The 22915-nt window shown below is 44.6% G+C and overlaps 2 protein-coding genes across 3 annotated transcripts in view; one reads left to right on the forward strand and one right to left on the reverse strand.

Annotated features, from left to right (window-relative positions):
- Window positions 1-22915, reverse strand: part of LOC133468740 (protein eva-1 homolog A) — a 258339-nt gene that overhangs the window by 133287 nt on the left and 102137 nt on the right. The window lies entirely within an intron of this gene.
- Window positions 13846-19871, forward strand: mycn (MYCN proto-oncogene, bHLH transcription factor). Of its 2 annotated transcripts, none has more exons than XM_061754525.1 (3): window positions 13846-14002; window positions 14310-15009; window positions 16597-19871. In XM_061754525.1, the coding sequence occupies exons 2-3, from the start codon at window positions 14331-14333 to the stop codon at window positions 17322-17324; spliced, it is 1407 nt and encodes a 468-aa protein (XP_061610509.1). In that variant the 5' UTR covers window positions 13846-14002; window positions 14310-14330; the 3' UTR covers window positions 17325-19871. The 2 variants fall into 2 exon arrangements, with proteins under 2 accessions (XP_061610509.1, XP_061610510.1); XM_061754526.1 differs by having other exon boundaries at window positions 16600-19871.

The following is a 22915-nucleotide window of genomic DNA, read 5'->3' on the forward strand; positions in this document are numbered from 1 at the left end:
GGCTACTGGAATCTATTCACAAAGAGCAGAGCGTCAATTGACAGTTAAGCATGATCAATGATGACAAGACGGAGTGGTCTGCTGGAACCAGGGAGGAACATTTTGTCCGAGTGGTTTGAGCCTTGTTCAAACTACAGTGAATCGCAGGGATACGTTCCAGACTCCCCCGCAACTAGTGACAATCTGAGCTCGAGAGAGACCATATACACACACACACACACATATACGTATTAGTTCCATAACCTCATAATGAAAGGAAATGCCATTAATCTACTCCAGCCTCTCACATAAAGTAACAAAAATGTTTAGAATGTGTTTCTAGTAAGAAAACTAGCATTCCACAATATACAATATTATATAATAGCTATAAAAACATTCAGTGATGACATAATTAAATAGAATGCAAATAAATAATTGTTTGCCACATTTTTTGTTCCAGTTCAGTGGACAATGTACTGCTCCTTCTGGTGTGTGCGCCTTGGCCACCTGGGGGCAGTATAATACAGACATACGGCTACGCAAAATCAGTGAGCTGCTTTTTCGGATCCAGAGTCTGCGGTTTATTTGCATCTCAAGAAGAAGGGACATTACTTACGACTTCCAAATTCTTGAAAGGGAGGACCACTGGTTTGAAAGAGGTGTGAAAAAAGCCATCCATGCCTAACTGGAAAAGCCATCTCTAAACAAAGGCATTGCCTATCATCAGCGTGGAACAATTTCCTGACATCCCTCCCCCCTAAGATTGCTTCACTCTACATAAAGAGGGAAGTTACGACCCTTTGGTATGCAGGACGGTCGTTCACCAGCCACGACGGGTAACAACAACACCCTATTGTGACCACCCCCAGGGGACACCTAACGAGACCTAAAATTTTGAACTGAACAAAACCTTTTGGATTAAAGGTAAAAATAAACAAGAAAAAAAGTCCAGTTGCCTCGATTTAACGTATACGTGCCTTGTGGGGTGGCATGTGACGTCGGCGAGTCTGCGTATGAGTGTCTGGACGCGAGCTGTGGCCGACAGCAGCTCCTGATGTATTTATTTTATTTTTTTGTATTTGTTCGCCAGTGCGCTTTCAGGTGTTTATTGATTGGGACAAACAGTCAAACACACAAATATAAAATGAAAACACTGACAAGGATCTTTGAGCAGATGCCAACACTGAACTAAGCTTGTGATAACCGGCAAACCCGACTGAGTAGGCCACGCCCCTTAAAGACACACAAGGTATTTTATATACAGTCATATAGTGATTCTCCCAAATGTGACCAATTGTTTGTTCTGTAAATGTATTTTGATAATTGTGTGTTAATATTTCTTCTTTTTTTTTTACCTTAATGCTTAAAATTGTGTGATGCTTAACTGATTTTCATTGTTCCTGCGACAGTGACAATCAAGAACTAAACTTGTACATCAAGGTACCCCATCTATACTGCAAAAAAAAAACAAAAAAAAAAACATGGTTTAAAAATCTGCAATATAGCAGGGGAACACAATACTGTATTCTGTTTTGTTCCCATGATCCTCCACCTTGAAGGTCTCCCACTTCATTTGTACTCTTTCCCTGCACGTCATCTTGCAGGCTAGCCGATGCAGGCCGCATTCGCTGACAGGTAACGTGTCACACGCACACGCACACATGCACACGCACGCACACACAGACACGAACAGATGGAGCGGCGTGCTACGTCTGGCGCATAACCTTGCCGGTGGTCACGCGGCACTCGATGCCCCGAGGCGTCCTTTGTGGCAGCCGTCAATGTCAGTAAATGCGCATAGCGGTACACAGCAGCAGGGGTTGGCACCGTGCGCGACATACTAACCGTCCTGTCGGCTTGGGCCTTGCATGGAGTAACGCGGCCTGGCTTTCAGTCCGACATCCACTACCATCTTGGAAATGAAAGCTTGTCAGTACAAAGCATAACATGACCGCCAGACTTTATAGTAGGAAACGTACAAAGGAGATTTCTTCCCCCAAACGAGACTTTGATCTTTAAATAAATAAATCAAAACAGACTGAGGATTTAGTGGTGCACTCTTTTGATTTCAGTGGTTGTCGGTCTCTCTATGTGCCCTGTGACTGACTGGCGATCAGTCCAGGATGTGTTCTGCCTTTTACCGGATGTTAGCTGGGATAGGCTTCAGCTCCCCATGCCCCAGAACAGGATGAGCAGTATAAACAAGAAATGTATTTAAATCTAATGTTATTAGGAGCTGTCACTTATTTCGAATACTTCTCTTATGAACAATGATGGAGATAAGGGAAAACAAAACCTAAAGAAGAGAAGGCTGGCACATGCCTGTTAATACCCGCAGTTGAAGACAATTCTCTCGAGATGAAGATGGAAGTTTTTTTGTTTTTTTTTAAGTGGGGGGGGGGGGGTCATTGCTATGACAACTCCCCTGACTCTCCACATCAAGACATCAAAGATGGAGGTGCGCCCCCATCCCTATTGAACGCGTGGGACACCTCCTCCTGCAGTCATTTACATCTCATTAACTGCACACATACATACACACACCCGTGCGTGCACACACACACACACACACGTCTGGGCTACAGCTAAATACTGTACACAAACACGGGTATTTCAATAAACATACACAGTATACAGTACACACTCGAGACAAGATATATACCAAATCCATTTTAAGAAATGGTGTCTCAAAACAAGTTTTTTTCCAAACCTATAGACCCAGCTTGTAATCTAAATTGCGGGTAATGCTCTTGAGAGTTGTTTTACAAATGATGTCGGAAGTGGGATGGTTAACCATCGTGTGCCCAGTTTGAATAATTCTTACGACAGATGTGAATGGGACATAGGTCCACATACCACGGATAGCTTCCGGCCACCTTAAACTTTAGCGTCAATGGTCAGGGTGGAGCTTTTTCAACCCAATTAACCTGGGTTGAGGGCACAACCTTTGAGAGTTCTGTGATAAATGATGTCAGAAGTGGGATGGTTAGACTAGATGTTTGCTGTAGAGTGTCCAGTTTAGGACAGGTGGCAAGTTTTGCAATGGACTTTGGAAATCGGTGAAGCGAGCCAGGCTGAAATTTGTTTGAGGTTACTCTGATATATTGGTGTCAGAAGTGGGATGCTTAGCCATGGTGTGACCATAGAGTGGTAGGATGTGTACGTGATCCACCTACCACACGCTTTAGTATCAGTATACTGATTTTTCAACCCCAACTCAGGTTCAAATCTGGAAAGGTAGAACTTTTGAGGTTCTCCGATACATGGTGTTAGAAGTGGGATAGTAATCCATGAGGGTCTTCATTGGGTTTCCAGCTACAGACTTTGGAAATGAGTGACGCGACCAGATTCAAAACTGGTTGAGGGTACTCACTTGTCAGAGTTGCCTGACGAATTGGTGCGAGAAGTAATAGACAAGTGAGAGACATTCCCACTTTGAAGGACCCATGGGACAGATGACCTCAATCGGGACCTAAAATCTAAAGAGCCGGTAGTGTGATAGTTCCCTAAGAGTCATAAAATGTTGGTTCAATTTGTTTCGATTATTTCATGCATTTGGTTTTACTCGTACCGACTGACACCACAACTGAGATCATTTGGGCCATGTCAGAGACGGTAGATCAAACTGGCGCTTTGAAAACCACAAGTGGCCTGAGCACAGGAGGAAAGAATCACTCGTCACAGAGAGAAATGGGTTCTTTGCCCGCTGATAACTAAACGCTGTTAGGACAGCCATTTTCCCTGACTGCCGACTTCCTGTCCTGGTCCGGCTTAAGCAAATCACCAGCGATATCATCACAACAGGGCCCACAACACCGTTTCCTGTCAACACAAATATTTGACTCCAAATTTATGACTCTGGTTTCCTCCTTCTCACCTCTCAAGTAAATAACGTCGCCGCCAAGCAGCCTCTCTTCTCTCACCCCGAACCCGGTACTCGTAAGTCAAGCTAATCTGACTGGAACGAACGGACAAGACGGCGCATGTTCGCAGGAAACCCAACGTTCTATTTTCCCCTCGCCTCCAAACTGCTCACTGATGATGTCAGGTGTGATATATCGACCCGGCCGGCTGGGAACCCAAGCCTGGAGGTGGAATGCATTTAGCCGCATACATACATGCACATACAAACACTCGCTCGGAAGGCCCCCCCCCCTGCCAGAGGTGTTGAAATGCTTGTAAGTCTTGAAATGCCAGTTGAGACGTTGAGCTCCCCTTTCACACACACGCGGTGAGCAGCCACAGACAAGAGAGCTGACGAATGGAAGCGTTGAAACATATTAACCGTCTCCTTTTGTGAGCAGACAAACATTTAGCCTGGCTAATGACCCCTGAGGATCAAAACAAATGCCGGGAGATAAAGATGGGTTAGAGAAAGGAGAGGGTGTGCGCTAAAAAGAGCCCACTGACCTACAGAAGGTTTCGCAGTGTTCACTGGTTATGAGACTATAAGCAGAGGTTACCTTAAAATAATATAAATAACTACGATAAACAAACTAATTTCAATGGTAGACTGGCCCCTATTGAAGAAAATCTGTGAAAAGTAGTGACCGCAGTCCTGGATACAACCAGCAGAGGCACTGCTGACTCACGCTCAACTAGTTTGCTGTCTAAAGAAGGCAAAACATGACCCCTGACCCGAGGTCCACATCCACACAATGGCGGACCTCCTCCAGGATACTTCTCATCTTTTGTCACCGTATCATCAACGTTTATACTAATACATGCTAACCGCTGTCATTTTGTATTTACAGCAGCTGACAGCATATACTACTGAATACTGGTATTTCTATTGTAGAGGGAGCTGTTTTAAAACAAAAATAATAATACAAAAATATAGAAAGCATTTCACAACTACTGTCACACTGAACTACTAGTGCATCTTATTTTAAGTTAATGTATTTTTTAAAATACATATTTTCCTAATCAATGGCTCCGCTAATGACGCTGTCACCCAAATTTTTGTATAAATGAAAATGTTTATTTTCGGTCATCAACTCCGAAGCAACAGATCGCACTTTAATTCTTCACAGTTTTAGGCAATTTTGGCCAGTCAGAATGCCAAAAAGTCAATTCCAGAAAAGGCACACTGACAACAAAACTAAATCAACTTGTTACACAGTCCACATTATCTCATATCTATTGCACACTTTGGAATTGTTGTCTCTATGGCTTTGTAAACCAAGAGAATATTAATTGTAAATACATAATTGTTCTTATTTAATATTATCTTTAAATGATATGAAAAACTGTTTTTGGATAAAACCTGCCCAAATAATTCGGGAGGTACATTACATTATTTTTTGTTGGAGAGTGATGAAATGCTGAAAACAGACTTTTGTAAAGTCCATTTTCAGTCACACAGAATTCATTAGTTGGGTGAATGAAAGGCTATAAAGTATCGAAAAATTACACACATAAGTATCAGATAGTTCTTGGCTATTTAGATAAAGCGTTAGCATTATACACACAGTCATTTATTCTTTTATTTTGTCCCCTTTGTGTCCTTTAAGAAGTGAAGACGTTCTTACAACCGTTGCTGGTTGATTTGGCGGTTCACAGACACATTCTTGCTTGCTTTCTCATGATTGCGCGATAAAAGCAACTTTTTTGTTTAGATTTCTCTTCACATATCCGTTCATCACAACAAACAAAAGCTATTTTGCGTAATAACGTCCCACTCCACCTTCTTCCCTCAGACCCGCACCGGCTCACTCCCTCGAGCTGGCTTTCACACAGTCAATATCATGATTATGCGTTATCTGCATTTTTTTTATCAAAACAGCTGCTAAAACAAGTCAGCGTTTGCCGAACGTTTAAGTGAATGATGCTTTTTTTTTTTTTTTTTAAACAAACAGCGTATAATACTGTGCTAGACACGGTCGGTACAGTATAAATCAAGGCAACATTTGATTTTTAAAATGGACAAATGGGCCCGGTTAAAATGTGCATATAGAATATGTAAAACTGTTTAATTTTAATCAATAAATAATTTATTTCAATGTTTTTAATTGTATTGTTTACATAGAGTTTTAATAACATTAATTAACCCTGCGAATAGTTGGCGACCCGTCCAAGTTGTACTCAGCCTTTCGCCCCCAATCAGTCGATTTCAGTTTCATTTTTGGCTTCAGCAGCCACGCTAGCCTGAAGAACCGACACATGCGCTGGCTGTCAAGTCAAAAAAATAAAAAAAATTAAATCTTGACTCCAAACAGCATCATGCGCCGCCGTTTTTGCCTCGGCCGAAAAATCCAGAAAACTGAAATGGTAAAGAAGAGTTTAATGCTTTATCTCCACAATTGAGCACCACATAGTTCTGAATCTTAACACATTTTCCGCAATTATCTTCAAACATGTATAATGTATTTAGAAAGAAATCTCTGCATGTCCTTTACAGGGTCTATAATAAGATCAATGAATACAAAATAAATAAAACATGAATAGATATATTAACTAAACAATCTTAGGAGAAAAAAAATGGCTCAATGAATGCCAAAAAATATTACAAGATGTAAAAGCTCTGTGAGTCAGACTAAAGGACATACTTTGCCAACTGCTGGTATAAATGTACCTGGCCAGCTCGTTTACAAGTTAAACATTACCGGACATCTTCAGTGTCGCAAAAACAGGACACGCAGGGCAGATATACACGTTGATTATTTAAGCATGTCTTTGCTTATTAGAGCGCATTTAACAGCCTGTGACTGTGCTGTCTGTTTGACTGACCCCCACATCAACATCAGTCAAAACAGGTTTCCGTTGCGTGATTCACGAGCCTACAAACTCGCCAAAGTCTCCGCTTTCTACAAACAGCAACAACAGGCCAGTAAAGCTGTCAAAGTAAACGTGGATTTACGCGCGCCACTTTAAACACTCGGACTAAAGTTTTTTTTGTTTTGTTTTTCTCGTAGGCTGACGTTTGGGGAAAATAATGTTGCGCATGTTTGCAACAATGGCGCGGGACATCAAACCGTGGGGATCCTGTTGTTGGCGCCCTTGTTGTTAATCCATCACTGATATTGCTTTCCGGTTGATCGTCAGGCTTTCTAATGATGTTCACCTTCGGGGCCACGCCATTTGAGTCACGGTCACGACTCGATCCATAACTGGTAATGTGATCCATGAAACAGTGATGCACAATTAGCGATCATTTTACGCTCGAACAAGAACGGCTGAGGTCTGGAACAGATCAATTCAATGAATAAATAAACAGTAAAGCCCAATTCAGGCACATAAAAATATACTGTATGTATTAAAACGCTAATGTGAATGCTAAAAGAAAAAAAACTATTTCAAGCAAGCTTAGGTAGTCCGTCATTGTCATGACGAGGTAGGTCTGTAGGTTTGGAAGCCGCTCCTGTTTTATTAGCATCAATGCTAACGTTACAGTTCGGAGTTTTGTGGGTGTGGCGACTTACCGCTTGCTTTAAACAAGTCACCTGTGCAGTTTTAAAGATGATCTTACTGTATGTGTAGACAACGGTGTCTTTTAACAACCATGTGATTGCGCCACATTGTTTTGTGCCTCCATGTTTATGTTCTTGGAGCAATGCACAACTTTTTAGTCTGCCTTTATTACTGCTCGTTTCACCGCATTTCTCCATGATAGTCATGTAAATTTCATTTGTTGAGGGTACACTGAACTGTCCGCTGATATGGTGAAATTTTGACTTTAGAAGCTTATTATTTCTGAAAATGTTGGTCAAATTCGAAACTGTACAACGTTAGGGGCATTCGACTTTAAAGGTTCCACTGTTCACACTTTAGCGCCGCTTAAACATAACAATGCATCTTATCTATACTTTCACTTCCGTAAAATGATGAGAAACGTCAAAACACACTTATCGCTGCTCATCTTTAGGAAAGTTCCCACACAACTTGGAATGCCTGGTTGCCGGTCGCGTGAAATGTGCACGGGCAGCACAAGCCGCAAGTCATCACGCGGCGATAAGATACGTAGGTGCATAATGTTCGGTTGATGTTGACGTGCCAAAATCGACTTTTTAAACGGTGAGCTGGCAATGGAAGTCGTTTTCAAACTATGTTTCTTGGAGGTAACAAAGGAACGAATACCTTCAGGCAATCATCCGAGTGTGCCTAAAGGCGTTCACACATGACGCTGTGTGACTCATCTGATTTGCCGGTTTAATTGAACCGGTAGACCTGGAGGCCAAAAGGGTTTGCGGGCATGATCGAACAAGAAAGATTCCACTTTACTTTCACTTAAAAAAAAAATAGATATCAACTCAATTGTGCATGTTCTAAAAGGTTAGAACATTTCCGTGACAAAAGCACACACAGTGGGGGGGAAATTTGAACACGGGCAAACATGTTCTCCAATCATATTTGTCATGTCGGTTTATATAGTGGGCAACTGCCTTCTTAATGAATTCCTCAGTGCTGTGTTGGAACTCGCATCAGATATTTTTCCCCCCTACAGGCCTTGCAAACTGTATGATGACGTCAATTTGAAGCCTTATCAGAAAAGAAATAACTACTTTGCACATGAATCATCATCAACAGGAAAATTTGTGTTGCTCAAGGGGAAACTATACTTGAGGCTCATTTGGTTGCCCATCCGTAACTGTCGGGATAATGCTTGGGATAATGACGTAAGTACTAGTTGTAACAATTCAGTAGGAGTTGCTGGACATTGCTGCAGGTTTCCCCCCCCCCCCCCCCCCCCCCACACCAAACCGCTCAAGATTCCCAAATTCCATTTTTGAAAAATAAACACACTAAAACCAACATGAGATACAGAAGACTTTCCAATAACTTCTTCCCTCTTTCCATTAACTTCTTAAACAGTTGACTTCTAATTCCATATTGACATTTTGCCAATTCTGTTACGTGACTGTATTCACTGTTATACCTTCGTCATTCTGCGTTATTTGCATAACCGTTGTTGATCAGTATCATCACACGAGTGGCCACTTAAGTGCTTGACGACTCTGCATCATTTGCCCAATTCTCATTGTATCAACACGAGCAATTTACTGGTAACCTTACGTTGCTCAGTGACTCTCCGTACTTGTGTTTTTATGTCCTAAATGTAGATTTTGTCATAGTAGCTTGTTGGCTGTTACACTAGAGTGGCTCCAACTACCACAGACAAATTTCCCTTTCCCGGTTTTTGACATACTTGGCCAGTAAAAATGATTCTGATACAAATAACTGAATCCGTCAGAGCGAAATAAATAAAATAACTAAATTAATGACGCGCCTACGTCACTGTAGCAGCATGTCTTAGCAGCATCCACTGCGGGTGACTTATGAATATTTTATCATAACTGGCCTAATTGCTTAACCATCTATGTGCTTGTCGAGCAGTGAATGAAGTGCATGGGGGGTTTCACGTCACAGTTAGCATTCAAAACAACAGATGTTCCCTCTTTCCTGCACCTTTTAGTTTGATGTCTTTTGTATACTTCCTTCTATTTTATTTTACCCTCTTGTATTTCATTTTTTCTTTAATGTATCTTAATAAGCCTCCTTTGGACATGTGTTGAACACTTCAAGCATCTGCTTTGTCCAATGTTTTTGTGATGTTCATTTCAAATAAACAAAGATGGAGGTTGAGTGATCCAGCAATGCATCAAAGCATTACCTCCAAATGTGGGTTTCACTTTTTCTTTGGCTTTTTGCAAGGAGCAGCAATCTGCATTTCACAGCATTCACCTGCATGACAGGAATTTTTTTTTAAAACTGCAATGATACAGCTGTTCTTTTTGGCATTTTATCAAACTATCCTCACTCATGGTTAAAGTGCATTTGATTGTTTAAGTCAGTTAACTTCTTTGTTACATCACTAATCTTCTTCGTAGAGATGACAGCTAAGAATATGTTGCGTGTGGCCTGTCCAGTTAAGAGACGTTTTACGTTGGAGACAGTTTGACTCTGAACTGGATTAATTAAATTTCTCATTAGTACATTAATGGGAAACATTACTGTGAAAACTGAATGGATCAAAGGTCCACCAGGCAATTAAGCAGCACTGTGCAACTTCCCCTCCACACTTGACAGTCAATTGAAAAAAAAAAAAAAAAAAAAAACTCTCTAGTGTGTTTTAGTTTCACATAGGAAGCTCCTGTAGCTGCTGGAGCATCGGAGCTGAACAGTAGTTTGAGAAAGTTAAAGACAAGAGCCTGTGGGGAGTTTTTTCCACTCCTTGAACCGTCTCCCCCGGTCCCAGGAAACTCCCTGCTAGTCGTCCTCGAATGAGACAGCAGCTGCACATTCTCACTTTTCCCTGGCTGTTTGAAGTCAATCCCAAAAACAAACAACTAAAAAAAAAAGAGAGAAAAAGATCACCTCTGGCATTAACGCTACTCCAGCAGACATCATTTTGCGGCGCGTGGCTGATATGAAGGTGCGATACAACCCTGCTGCGTTCTGCTCAAGTCATCTTCCATTGTTTGACTGGGAAAACAGGAGGAAGTCACTTCTCCTCCACCTCCTCCTTACAGCTGGCCTTCAAATCGAAGCCATTGTGTAAACGGTGTGTGCCCGCGCACATAATTACAGATGCGTTCTTCCTTCAAAGCTGTCATTAAAAAAGGGGGGAATGGGAATGACTCCAGGCTACAACCACCTTGCGCTTAAGTAACACAGTCTTAGCCCGGGGACAAGTGAACGCACCACTACTTACTGTACACCTTATAGCAGGGTTTCCTAGCCTTTATTGAGCCAGAGCACAGTGTTGTCACAATACCGAAATTCTTTGATACTGTAATGGCCTCGTATGTGGTCAAGGATGACACAGTCGCTGATGCACTTCATTCGCTTTGTTATCATGAGCTGCAACAGAGTGCAAGAATGACAACTCACATCCAGGTTCGCCAGACACTGACAGACTGTAGTGTCCCTTTGCTGATGTCACAACTGCCAATCACCAGGACCTCCCTTGACGCCCCACACTCAGAGTTCAGATATTACAACCCCAATTCCAATGAAGTTGGGACGTTGTCTTAAACATAAATAAAAAACGAATACAATGATTTGCAAATCATGCTCAGCCTATATTTCATTGAATACACTACAAAGACAAGATATTGAATGTTCAAACTGATAAACTTTATTGTTTTTAGCAAAATAATAACTTAGAATTTTCCCAAAAAGCTGGGACAGGTGGCAAAAAAGACTGAGAAAGTTGAGGAATGCTCATCAAACACCTGTTTGGAACATCCCACAGGTGAACAGCCTAATTGGGAGCAGGTGGGTGCCATGATTGGGTAAAAAATGAGCTTCCCTGAATTGATCAGCCATTCACAAGCAAAAATGGGGCGAGGTTTACCTCTTTGTGAACAAGTGTGTGAGAAAATAGTCAAACAGTTTAAGGACAATGTTCCTCAATGAACAAATGCAAGGAATTTAGGGATTTCATCATCTACGGTCCATAATATCATCAAAAGGTTCAGAGAATCTGGAGAAATCACTGCATGTAAGCGGCAAGGCCGAAAACCAACATTGAATGCCCGTGACCTTCGATCCCTCAGGCGGCACTTCATCAAAAACCGACATCAATGTGTAAAGGATATCACCACAAGGGCTCAGGAACACTTCAGAAAACCAATGTCAGTAAATACAGTTCGGCGCTACATCCGTAAGTGCAACTTGAAACTCTACTATGCAAAGCAAAAGCCATTTATCAACGACACCCAGAAACGCCGCCGGCTTCTCTGGGCCCGAACTCATCTAAGATGGACTGATGCAAAGTGGAAAAGTGTTCTGTGGTGCGACGAGTCCACATTTCAAATTGTTTTTGAAAATTTTGGAAGTCTTGTCCTCCGGGCCAAAGAGGAAAAGAAGCATCTGGACTGTTATGGACGCAAAGTTAAAAAGCCAGCATCTGTGATGGTATGGGGCTGTGTTAGTAGGTAAGGGTAACTTACACATCTGTGAAGGCACCATTAATGCTGAAAGGTACATACAGGTTTTGGAGAAACATATGCTGCCATCCAAGCAACGGCTTTTTCATGAACGCCTCTGCTTAAGACAATGCCAAACCATATTCTGCACGTGTTACAACAGCGTGGCTTTGTAGTAAAACAGTGCGGGTACGAGACTGGCCTGCCTGCAGTCCAGACCTGTCTCCCATTGAAAATGAGTGGCACATTATGAAGCGTAAAATACAACAACGGAGACCCCGGACTGTTGAACAGCTGAAGCTGTACATCAAGCAAGAATGGGAAAGAATTCTACTTACAAGGCTTCAACAATTAGTGTTCACAGTTCCCAAACGTTTATTGAATGTTGTTAAAAGAAAAGGTGATGTAACACAGTGGTAAACATGGCCCTGTCCCAGCTTTTTGGGAACGTGTTGCAGGCATAAAATTCCAAGTTCATGATTATTTGCTAAAAACATATTTGTCAGTTTGAACATTAAATATCTTGTCTTTGTAGTGTATACAATTAAATATAGGTTGAACATGATTTGCAAATCATTGTATTCTGTTTTTAATTATGTTTAACACAACGTCCCGACTTCATTGGAATTGGGGTTGTACAAGACTATACTTGCATGAAATACTTTCTGAAATAATACCCCTGCAGAAACCAAAAACATCAGTAAAAGCAGTGCAATCACAGATTGCAAAATATGGAACTTCACATTCTTAGCATTTTTATTCATTTAAAAATAATAATAATGGGCAGAGTGGAATTAGCACAGTCTTAACATTAGTCATTGTTGTTATGTCAAAAACAACTGAAATGATTTGTCGTCAAATGATCTTTGATGAACAACAATGATGTCACAAAGCCAAGCAATGACACATCTAAGTAAAGGATAAAAGAGCTGCTCATCTGTAATATATATATATATATATATACACACCGTGTATATATCCAAGAAATCCATTACAAAAGAGTGATGCAAGGACTACTGAAATTGTGGGAGGTAAACTAAGGCTTTGAGACGCCACTGGCACTGGTATGTGATGACTTTTATTCCTTGAGTGTTTGTTACGTGTGCTGTTAGATAGAAATATTATTAGTTGTATGCTGAGCATTGGACAAAGTTGAGTCTGACATCTAAATATCTTTCTGTCTTTGATGTAAGCTTATCAACCCCACTGAAAACTCCTGTAAATAGTTGAAGTGTGCAATAAAGCTCAATATAAAACTGCAGTTTTAGATATATTTGGATATGATGATCTCTCTGATGTGTCGCAGAGCAGTGGGAATCACTGCCTTAAAGAAAAGAAAGAAAGTTGGTCATTTCATCACCAAATGTAACTCATTTTTGTTAAAAAAAAACAAAACATCTGGGATGCTCATTTTGCCTGCCTTTACAAAAGTAACCGTGAGAGGGCGCAGTCAGCCTTAAATAACCGCAACCAGTAAGGCTGCTGACCCTCAGACAAAAGAAAATACAAGACTGTATGGCTCTCACAAATGGGAGGGAAACATTACTGTAAGCCATTTGGTGCAAATGTGATGCGCACGAGAGCACAGATGAGCATTAGAAATGCTTTTAAACCGGTCATGTCAAGTCTATATTTGCCATAAATACACATTGGGAGGGAAGAGGAAAGGATATAAAATAGATATAAATATATATATTATTTTTTAATGAAATGTGCATTTTAATAATAAAAGGAAGGTAATCATAAAAAAGAATGCATATAGTTTTATAATAACTACTATAGTATAAACAGTGACAATTTGATTCCATCAGCCTTTTGTTTTGTCGCAGTCCTTTTTCCACTCTTTTCTTGATGTCTCGTTTTTAATGTTTATCTCCGTTCACCTTGAGAGAAAGAGAGGCTGACGATCCACAACCATAACACCCCACCCACCCACTCCTCCTCCGGCCACGGTGAGTGGGAGGAGCCAAGCCCGCCTTTGCCTGGCTGCCTCGCGAGTGTAAAACAGTGCAGCCCGCCACGGTGCGTGTCAGAGGACTGCCCGTGCTCCCCACGTCGATGACTGCTCCACATCTGGTGTCTGTGCCGCTCCTGCTGACTGCCACTGTCGAGACCAACTGGTCCACGCGTGAACAAGCACAAGTCAGGATAAGGTAAGCGTCCAGCCACCTCCTCCCATCTCGTGTCGAATGCGTGCGCTGTCATTTGCAAACTTGCAGCTTTTGCGCACGGGTGGCACATTTCACGCACGGAGTGGGAGGGTGTGCGATTTTTTTTTTTCAAAAAAGTCACGCAGGAGTGAGCGTGGAATGCAGTGTGGAGGCAGACTTGCGTGTCTGCGTGTGGGCTTTGACTCAACGCGTGTGTCTTCAGATAGAACAAGGAGCTTCATGTGTTTTTTCTTTTCTCTCTCTCTCCTTTCCCCCCCCCCCCCCCCCCCCCTTTGTCGTTCCACGCCAGGTTTCTGAAGCGTGGGAAAGGATGCCGGCGGTCGTAAGCAAAAACTCTGACATGGAGTTTGACTCTTTACAACCGTGCTTCTACCCGGATGAGGACGACTTCTACTTCTGCGGTCCCGACTCCGCGCCACCGGGGGAGGACATCTGGAAGAAATTCGAGTTGCTGCCCACTCCGCCCCTTTCCCCGAGCCGAGCCGCGCTACCCGGGGAGCCGGCGGCGGCCCCCCCGGAGGCGGACCTCCTGGGCTTCGGCTTGGGGGACCCGCTGGACTGGGCCTCGGAGCTGCTGCTCCTGCCCGAAGACGATATCTGGGGGGCGTCCGACGATTTGGATCTGTTCGGTTCCGCTTTGGATACAAACCCAAACAGCATCATCCTGCAGGACTGTATGTGGAGTGGATTCTCGGCCAGGGAGAAGCTGGAGAGGGCGGTCACGGAGAAACTGGGCAAGGCTATTACGAGTGCCACGGCCACGGTGACCGCTCCGGCTCCCGCGACGACGGCGACCGCGGTGGCCGCTGCTGCCGGGAGGCGGGACGTGTGCGTAAAAGCGCCCGAGGCGGTGAGCCGCAACGCGGCGTCGGAGTGCGTGGACCCCGCTGTGGTGTTCCCCTTCCCCGTGAACAAGAAGAGCGGCAGCGGGGACTCGAACGCCGGCTTGAGCGCGTCCACGACCCACGGGAGCGCCCACAGCGACTCCGGTAAGAATAAAGACCGCATGCGAACAAAATGTCTTTTGTCTAACGCGAGTGACGGCCTAACGCAACAATAACAAAAGCGCACTGTGCGAACCCTGGAATGACTTGTTCATATGACTGGCCCGCAATCGGATTACTACACACGCACTCTGGTGAAGTGACACAGTCAACTGGGAACTGCCTTGATGCGAGCAGACGCATCTCCTTCCGGCAGATGGCGGCAAAATAGGTCATTGTTTTTGCCTGTGTGCCCAGTTGGCATGTGGTTGGGGGGGGGGGGGGGGGGGGGGCATAAAACAAAACACATATTCATCTGCCGAATTTCTAAACGCTGAACAGGGTTTAAAAATGGCAACAAAAGAGGTGATCAAGTGCCTGCATTGGGTCTTGAGTGGGATTTACATCACGATCGCATTTGTGTGCACATTGCCACTTATCGGACACATCATGTGCCACAAACATGATGATGTCATCAGCTAAGGGTTTGCCTCTTGGACTACAAGAAAAACACGTCGAGGCTCCACTGTTATGGAGGGAGAGGAAGTGGGAGATCGGGGGCGAGCATTTATCCATTTACGAATACCTTAAACAAACAGGAGCACAAAGAGCCCCCGAGCTTGGCAAGGAGCGTACGCTCATGGCAGCCTCGCCAAAAGGCCGCCTCCGCCGCACACAAGGCAGAGGAGGGCCCTCTCTCTTTTTTTTGTTTTGGTTTTTTTAAGGGGGCTGACAGCTTTGAACGAGCGCTCCATCTCGACAGCTGTCTGCCTGGCGGCCCTCCAAACCGGGGGTGGGGTAGCGGAGTGGGAGTGGGCGGGGGCTTAAAAGTGTGGCGATCCGATTGCCGCCACCGCCGCACGCACGTCGTGTCCGTAAGATTCACACAGTCAATAAGAGACAATGCAAAAAAATATATATATACAAAATAAAAAAAAGTCACGCTTCTAGTCCTTAACAAGCCAAACAATCCTTAAAATATCTCTCGAAAGCTTGTAGGTGCAACCCCATCTGCTGGATCTTCTTGGTCACTGCACCACCTGGCCCTGCTACAAGTGGACTGTAACGGCAAAAGCCAAAAGAAGCTCTAGCACGCGCACCGCTTCAGGGATATTCACCAAATTTGAAAGGGTTCTTGTTGAGGATGTTTGCCACTCATCCGCAGAGTTCCAGCATGTAATCATTGGACACTTCGTTTACAGCGTCAGGTAGAACGGCTTATTTTAAAGACGAGGGGTCCATCTTCATCCAAGGTCAAAGTCAGTGCCCGACTGCTGCTTCCTCGCCATGGGAGAGATGGCGGGCGACTTCTCACTCGTCCCACCCGGACGAAGCAGATTAGATGTTGCTAAGGCAGAGAGCCAACTTGCCTGCTCAGCAGTGAGACTGGACGTGTCAACGCCTGCGCGGCAGATTAGCCGAGCAGTGACTGACACTAAGCATTAAGGCGCTTCTGTTTATGCAAACAGCATTGAGCAACACTCCGTTTATTGGTCTCGCATAAGACGCGCACCCATGCATACCTGTCACCAGCTGGTACATACATAACATTGTGACAGATTATCTCATGCACATTCTGTTTTACTTTCCCAGAAGAAGACGAGGAGGAGGAGGAGGAGGAGGATGATGATGATGATGATGAAGAAGAGGATGATGATGATGACGACGAGGAGGAAGAGGAGGAGATTGACGTGGTTACAGTAGAAAAGAGGCGTTCCACAATCAGCAAAGCGTCAGCTGTGGCCTCCAGAAGTCAAGACCAGAGGGGCGCCGCCTCGGGGTCCGGCGCGGCGGGTCGCTTCGTCAGTCGAGCGCCCCAGGAGCTCATCCTGAAGAGGAGCTCGGTGCACCAGCATCAACACAACTACGCCGCACCCTCGCCGTACACGTCAGACGACGACCCGGCGCCGCCTCCGAAGAAGCAGAGGACGTCTGACGCCCCCCGACCCCCGACCAGAACCGCCTCCTCGTCCTCGTCGTGCGGCTCCGTCGCGTCGGGCCCGCGCAGCAAGCGCAGCTACAGCGGGGACAGCAGCCCGAGGGGCGGCTCCGACTCGGAGGACAGCGAGCGCCGGCGCAACCACAACATCTTGGAGCGTCAGCGCCGCAACGACCTGCGCTCCAGCTTCCTGACGCTGCGCGACCACGTGCCCGAGCTGGCGCACAACGAGAAGGCGGCCAAGGTGCTGATCCTGAAGAAGGCCACAGAGTACGTGAGCTCCCTGGACAGGGAGGAACGGCGGCTCCAACAGGAGAAGGTCAGGCTGCAGGCCCGTCGGCAGCAACTGATGCGCCGACTGGAGCAGGCGAGGACTCGCTGACGCGTCGCCGCCCAAAACACTCACACACGTTCCCGGGACGACGCCCGGCCGCCACCACCTCTACCGAAAACCTCCTCATCAACCCAGTCTGTATGGGTAAACATTGAGTTGGCCTATACACCTATTAAGCACAGACACACAGGCCCGCATGTACAAAAACATCTCGGAGGACGACTCGTCACACACTAACGTGAGGGAGAGGGGCCGATGCTTACTGGAGGGATCTTCGGACTTTCACTGCCGCCACTTTTTTTGCACATTTGTTGACATTAAGAATGTTTAGGATTTACTTTTTCAGTCCAGTCACATTGAGGAACGATAAAGAATGAGGAAATAAGAGGCTTTTTTTATATCATGTTTTGGTATTAATTTGTATTATAAGCATTTTTTTTTTCTGTACTCACTGTGACACCAGCCTGGAATTCAGTGGGATTCCTACCGGGACCGGTGTTGGAGGGCACTTTGCTCCGAGCGCTCGACTTAACTTAGAATTCGTGCACACCTCTAACTTTGCCTTCACCACTGCAAAAGCGGACAAATTTATAAGAAATAGAAAAACAAAGACTATATAGACACAAGCGATGATGCCACTACAGGTTTTCTTTCTCCCCTCACTCCTCGATCACACTGGTGCGCCAGCCAAGTAAATGGATGTATACCTGTGCACCTTCCTAGCCGACACTTTTGTATATACAGTGGATACAGACCTGTGTTCAAATGCCAGGTTTTTGTAATAGAAAAAAAAAAAAAAAAAAAAAACGAGATCAAGATAAACCTTTGCATAACCTTTTCCATCATTATTGTGACCTATAACCTGTGCAATGCAATGAAAAAAACCGAGATGTGTTTGCACAAGTGTGCACACCCTTTAAACTGGGAATGTGGCTGTGTTCAGGATTAAACAATCCCATTTAAACTCATGTTAAGTAGGGGTCAGCACACACCTGCCACCATTTGAAGTGCCTCTGATTAACTCCAAATAAAGTTGAGCTGTTCTAGCAGGCTTTTCAGGACATTTTTGTAGTCATGTCTGCAGAGAGCATGCGCAGCGTTGGAGGGAAATCATTTAAGTTATCAGTCACAAGAAGGGTCCAAAAGAATTGCAAAGGCATTAAATATACCATGAAAGACCACAACATTACCAAGAACTAAACATCTCTCCAAAATAGATGAAAAGACTGGTCAGGCTGATAAAATGTAGCAAAAACGCTTGAACTCTCCAAATGTGGGAAACCATGTTATGGTCAGATGAAACCAAGGTTTCACTTTTAGCCATGATTTCCAAAGGTCTGTCTGGCACAAACATGACACTGCTTAACACCGTTTTTCTTCAGTTGCAACTGGAGCCTTAGACATGATGGAGAGTTTCATGAATCGATCTAAATGCCAGACAGTGATGGAACAAAACCTTGAGGCTTCTGCTAGTAAGCTGTAGCTGAAGAGGAACTTCATCTTTCAGCATGACAATGACGCAAACTACACATCCAAATCAACAAAAGAATGGCTTCACTGGAAGAAGCAGGTGTTGAAATGGCCCACCCAGAGTCCAGATCTGAATTCGATCAAACATCTGAAGAGGGCCATCCTTGCCCAGGAGATGCCCTCGCAATCTGACAGATTTGGAAGGTTTTTGACAAGGAGAATGGGCATATTTTGCCACATTAATAGACTCCTTCCTAAAAAGAAGGAGTAAGGAGGCTGAGGTGCTCCAACAATGTGTTAGTTTGAGGGTGTGCATATTTATGCAACCAGGTTATTGTACAGATTTTTTTTCCCCTGCTTAAAAGATCCCCCCTCCCCCAATTGAGTTGTGCATGTTATAGTTTACATTAATTTTGGAAAAGGTTTTGAAATGATTTAACGTAGTCTGATTTCTTTCCATCACAAAAATCTTGCATTGGAACATGGGTGCATAGATTTTTTTTTATTTTTTTTTTTTTTTTTTACATCCACCGTCAAAAACAGTGTACAGACAAAAATACACTCAGATCTGCCTTGTTTTGTAAAACATTTTGTCCTTGGTTTTTTATATAAATATATACATGTCAGGAAGCTGCCAATAATAACTAGACTGGAAGTTTATATACCTTTAAAAAGTACTGTAAAGGCCTCCATTTTTGAGAGTCATGAACTTTGTAATATAACGATATATTGCTTTTATTCCTCCCTCTTTTTTTCTTTGTATAATTTTACTAATTCTACAGACCTTTGACGCTTTTTAGTGTGAACCTGATACATACTAAATTTGATACTTATATTTTCGTATGAAAATGAGTTCTCGGTAGATATCACTTATCTTTTTTCATCTTCAATCTCAAACTTTTGTACAGCAAATGTGTTCTATCCACATGTACTTTTTATTCTTTTTTTCCCTCCCTCTCTTTTGTTTATATTTGTAACTATCGGGTGCATAGAATTGGGTATATGGATATGAGATGTTTTCCCCCCCCCCCCTCCCGATTTTTAAAATGTACATTTATTAGTGCTGCAACTCATAGCACTTTGAAATACCTCATTTTGACAAATAAATAGACATCATTAAACCGACATCTTGGCTGTTGCGACTCTTTTACCTACCACTTTCCCCTCGTCACACACCTCCCTGTATTTATTTTGACTATTTCCCTATTTGTTGTCTTGCTCATCCTGACAAAGAAATCAAGAGTTCTTGATGCTCTTCCCCTGTATCCGCTCAAAGCCACCTACACACACTTCAAGTGCGTTGAAACACACACACACACACACGCTCACTTCGTACATTGTTCGGGCTGTCGCCATGGAAACTAGAGCAGCTGCTGAGTGGCAGACACAGAGAGTGAGTCTTTTATTTGTGTATTTCTGCCTGTGTGCATGAATGCAAATGTGTGTGTCTACCTATTGTACAACACCCCCGCCGATCGCCGCCACCTCCTGGTCTGTGTGTGGCCCCCGGGTGCCAGATACCCTCGACCTTGCTCGCCGGCGGCCACAATGCCAGGACAAGCCTGGATACTGTTTACCAACATCAGCCACATGGCTCTGGCCTCCTCCCCTCTTCCTCCTCCCTCCTCCCCTCGCCGCCTCCATTGCCGGGCTTGAGCCCAAATATGTGCCAATCAGGGGCCGGGCCGGGCGTTCTCTGGAGATGGCTGAAAGAGAAATCTGTTGCCACGGTCTGAGTCGCCATTCAGCGGGACAGGGTGCTCGCATAAGGGCGAAGAGAAAAGGAGTCGAAGCGAGGAGGGAATTAAAAGCCATAAAAAAAACACACACATCACCGATGACTTTGATTAATCCTTTTTAGCGAAGAAAGCAAGGGGACGGCCTGAGAGGGTGACTTTCTCCTTCCTGTTCAAACAATATTAGCTGACTCTTTAAGTCCACATTCAGCCACAGGCTCCAAGGCATCCAGAGGTATGCTCAGGACGTAAGACGCAACTTGAAGAAGGATGACTTTGTTTTGGACTTGAGACAGCTCCAGACTGAACCTCTCCGCGGGGGAGTGCAACTGGTGGATTACGTAACAGGGGTCTGGTGTCTGCATGTGTGCGGACGCTACAGGAGTCTGGTGTCTTTTCAAAGTGTGTGCGCCTTCTCTCGCGGGAGACCTCCCCTCCACGTCTCCTCCTCCCTCGCCATCTGCCTGATGGCTTATCCTACTAGGTTACCGGATGAAAACAAATTCATGGACAATAACATCCCCGGAAAAATAAAGGGTGAATAAAAATGGCGCTTTTCCACAATAATTGTGACATAAACATCTGTGGTGAAACGTATGGGGTCACCAACAGGGAGTAACAATGGAAGAAATGTTTGAGTTTCAGCGACTTTATAACAACTTCCACTGGTGTTTTGATGGGTATGAGGGAGTGTGACATCATCACTAGTTATTTCGCATCAATCTACAGGCTTTCTGGATTACATCTGGAGGTAACAAATGGTGTCAGAAGCGGGATTATCATGGATGCGTAGCCTGTTGGGCTGGTCATCTGTGGCGTGCCCACTTGGAATGACCCCTGGGACCCCAAAAATGGGCGAATCACAAAAAAAGTTCATGGTCAGAGTAGAGGTTTTGAACATTGGGTGGTGTCAGAAGTGGCTTGGTTGGTTGGGAGAAGAATCCTTGGGACGGGTGACCACTGCGTGACTCATCACAAAATTCTGGTTTGTTTGCCCAACAGAACACACTCAGTCCGATATACAGGCTGGTTGTCTTTTCTACCTGATTCACCACCACCAAGTGTTTGAAGAGCAGCTGTACTCCAATAAGTTCGCAAAACACCTTTGGTAATCTTTAAAAGGTCATCAGCTCGGGAGCACCAATCGAGGGTGTTCCATTCAATCTTTTAACCTCAGCACATCTCATAAGTCTGCTCACACACAGCCTTCGTCTTTCCCTCCAAACGCACACACTATGCGTCGTCTGAAACAAGGCTTATTTCGCAGAGTTAAACAAACATATGGCAATGGCTTTTCCCTGATTAACACCCCTTATCCTGCCTGTACTGAGTGGCTGGTTGGCTGGTTAGACAGTCGACAGATACACACGCACACACGCGCCCGCGCACGCAAGCCCACTTCTTAATGGGCTTACAAATCTCTTGACTGGCGTACATTAAAGCTGTACGGAAGATAAGGCGGTGTGTTTTTGTTTTGTTTCCTCACATCCGATGACGAGGCTTGAGACAACACCTCTATTGTCCTGTTGGACACCCGATCTGTATTCAACATGTTAACCTCCCCATATGGAGCAAACAATGGCTGCTGTATGTGGGTACACAAGTGCGTGTGTCTGTGTGTGCGTAATGTGCCCAACCTCTGCACAAAGGCATGCCCGTCACCCATTGCCAAGAGCCCTGCGACGTTGTATGTGTGAGAGGAGGGGGTGTCACCATCTGTTGAGGGGTCCAGTGTGGTCGCAGGTGCTCAGAGACTCTGCGTGTGTGAGGGGCATTTGCGGGAGGGTAGAAAACATGGATGTGTGTGGGCAGGGGATGAGGGGTCAGTTCTTCAAGGGAGTCCTGTGCCAAAGCAGCATAACATGGAGTCGTTGACAAAGAGACGCAAGCTTACAGTAATTGCAGAGCACATATAGTGGACAGGGAAGGGGTGGTGGGCCTACGAGAAAAAAAAAAAAAAGAGGAGAGCGAGAGAGAGAGGCCTGAGTGTTTGATCAAAGTTTACCAAGTCTGAGGACATTTGCATACAGATGGTACTGTAGCACGCCCCTCCCCCCCACCCACCCCCCCAACCCCAGCATACCTTTCCCTCGCCTTATTTGTCTTTCTCTGTCTCTCTTTCCCTTGCAGACAAATGTCATAGGCTTGCATTGAAGAATCCATGAATAGCCTTTCAAGAGTGTGCTCCGAGGAAGAAAACGGCCTTGGACGCACAACACAGCGCCTGGAAAAAGAGAAAGCCCGACCGGAGGGAGCGCGGGGCAGGAAGGGGAGAAGACGGGGAGAGATATAAAAAAAAAAAAAAAAAAGTGGTGATGATTAGGACGGGATTAGTGAAGGGAGAGAAGAGCGTCAATGGGAAGAAAGAGGCGGGAAAAGCCACTGTGAAGTGCTAATTATAAAAACAAATTCACCCAGCACAGTTTACCTACG

The sequence above is a fragment of the Phyllopteryx taeniolatus genome, chromosome 18, assembly GCF_024500385.1.
Source record: "Phyllopteryx taeniolatus isolate TA_2022b chromosome 18, UOR_Ptae_1.2, whole genome shotgun sequence".
Taxonomy (NCBI): Eukaryota; Metazoa; Chordata; class Actinopteri; order Syngnathiformes; family Syngnathidae; genus Phyllopteryx; species Phyllopteryx taeniolatus.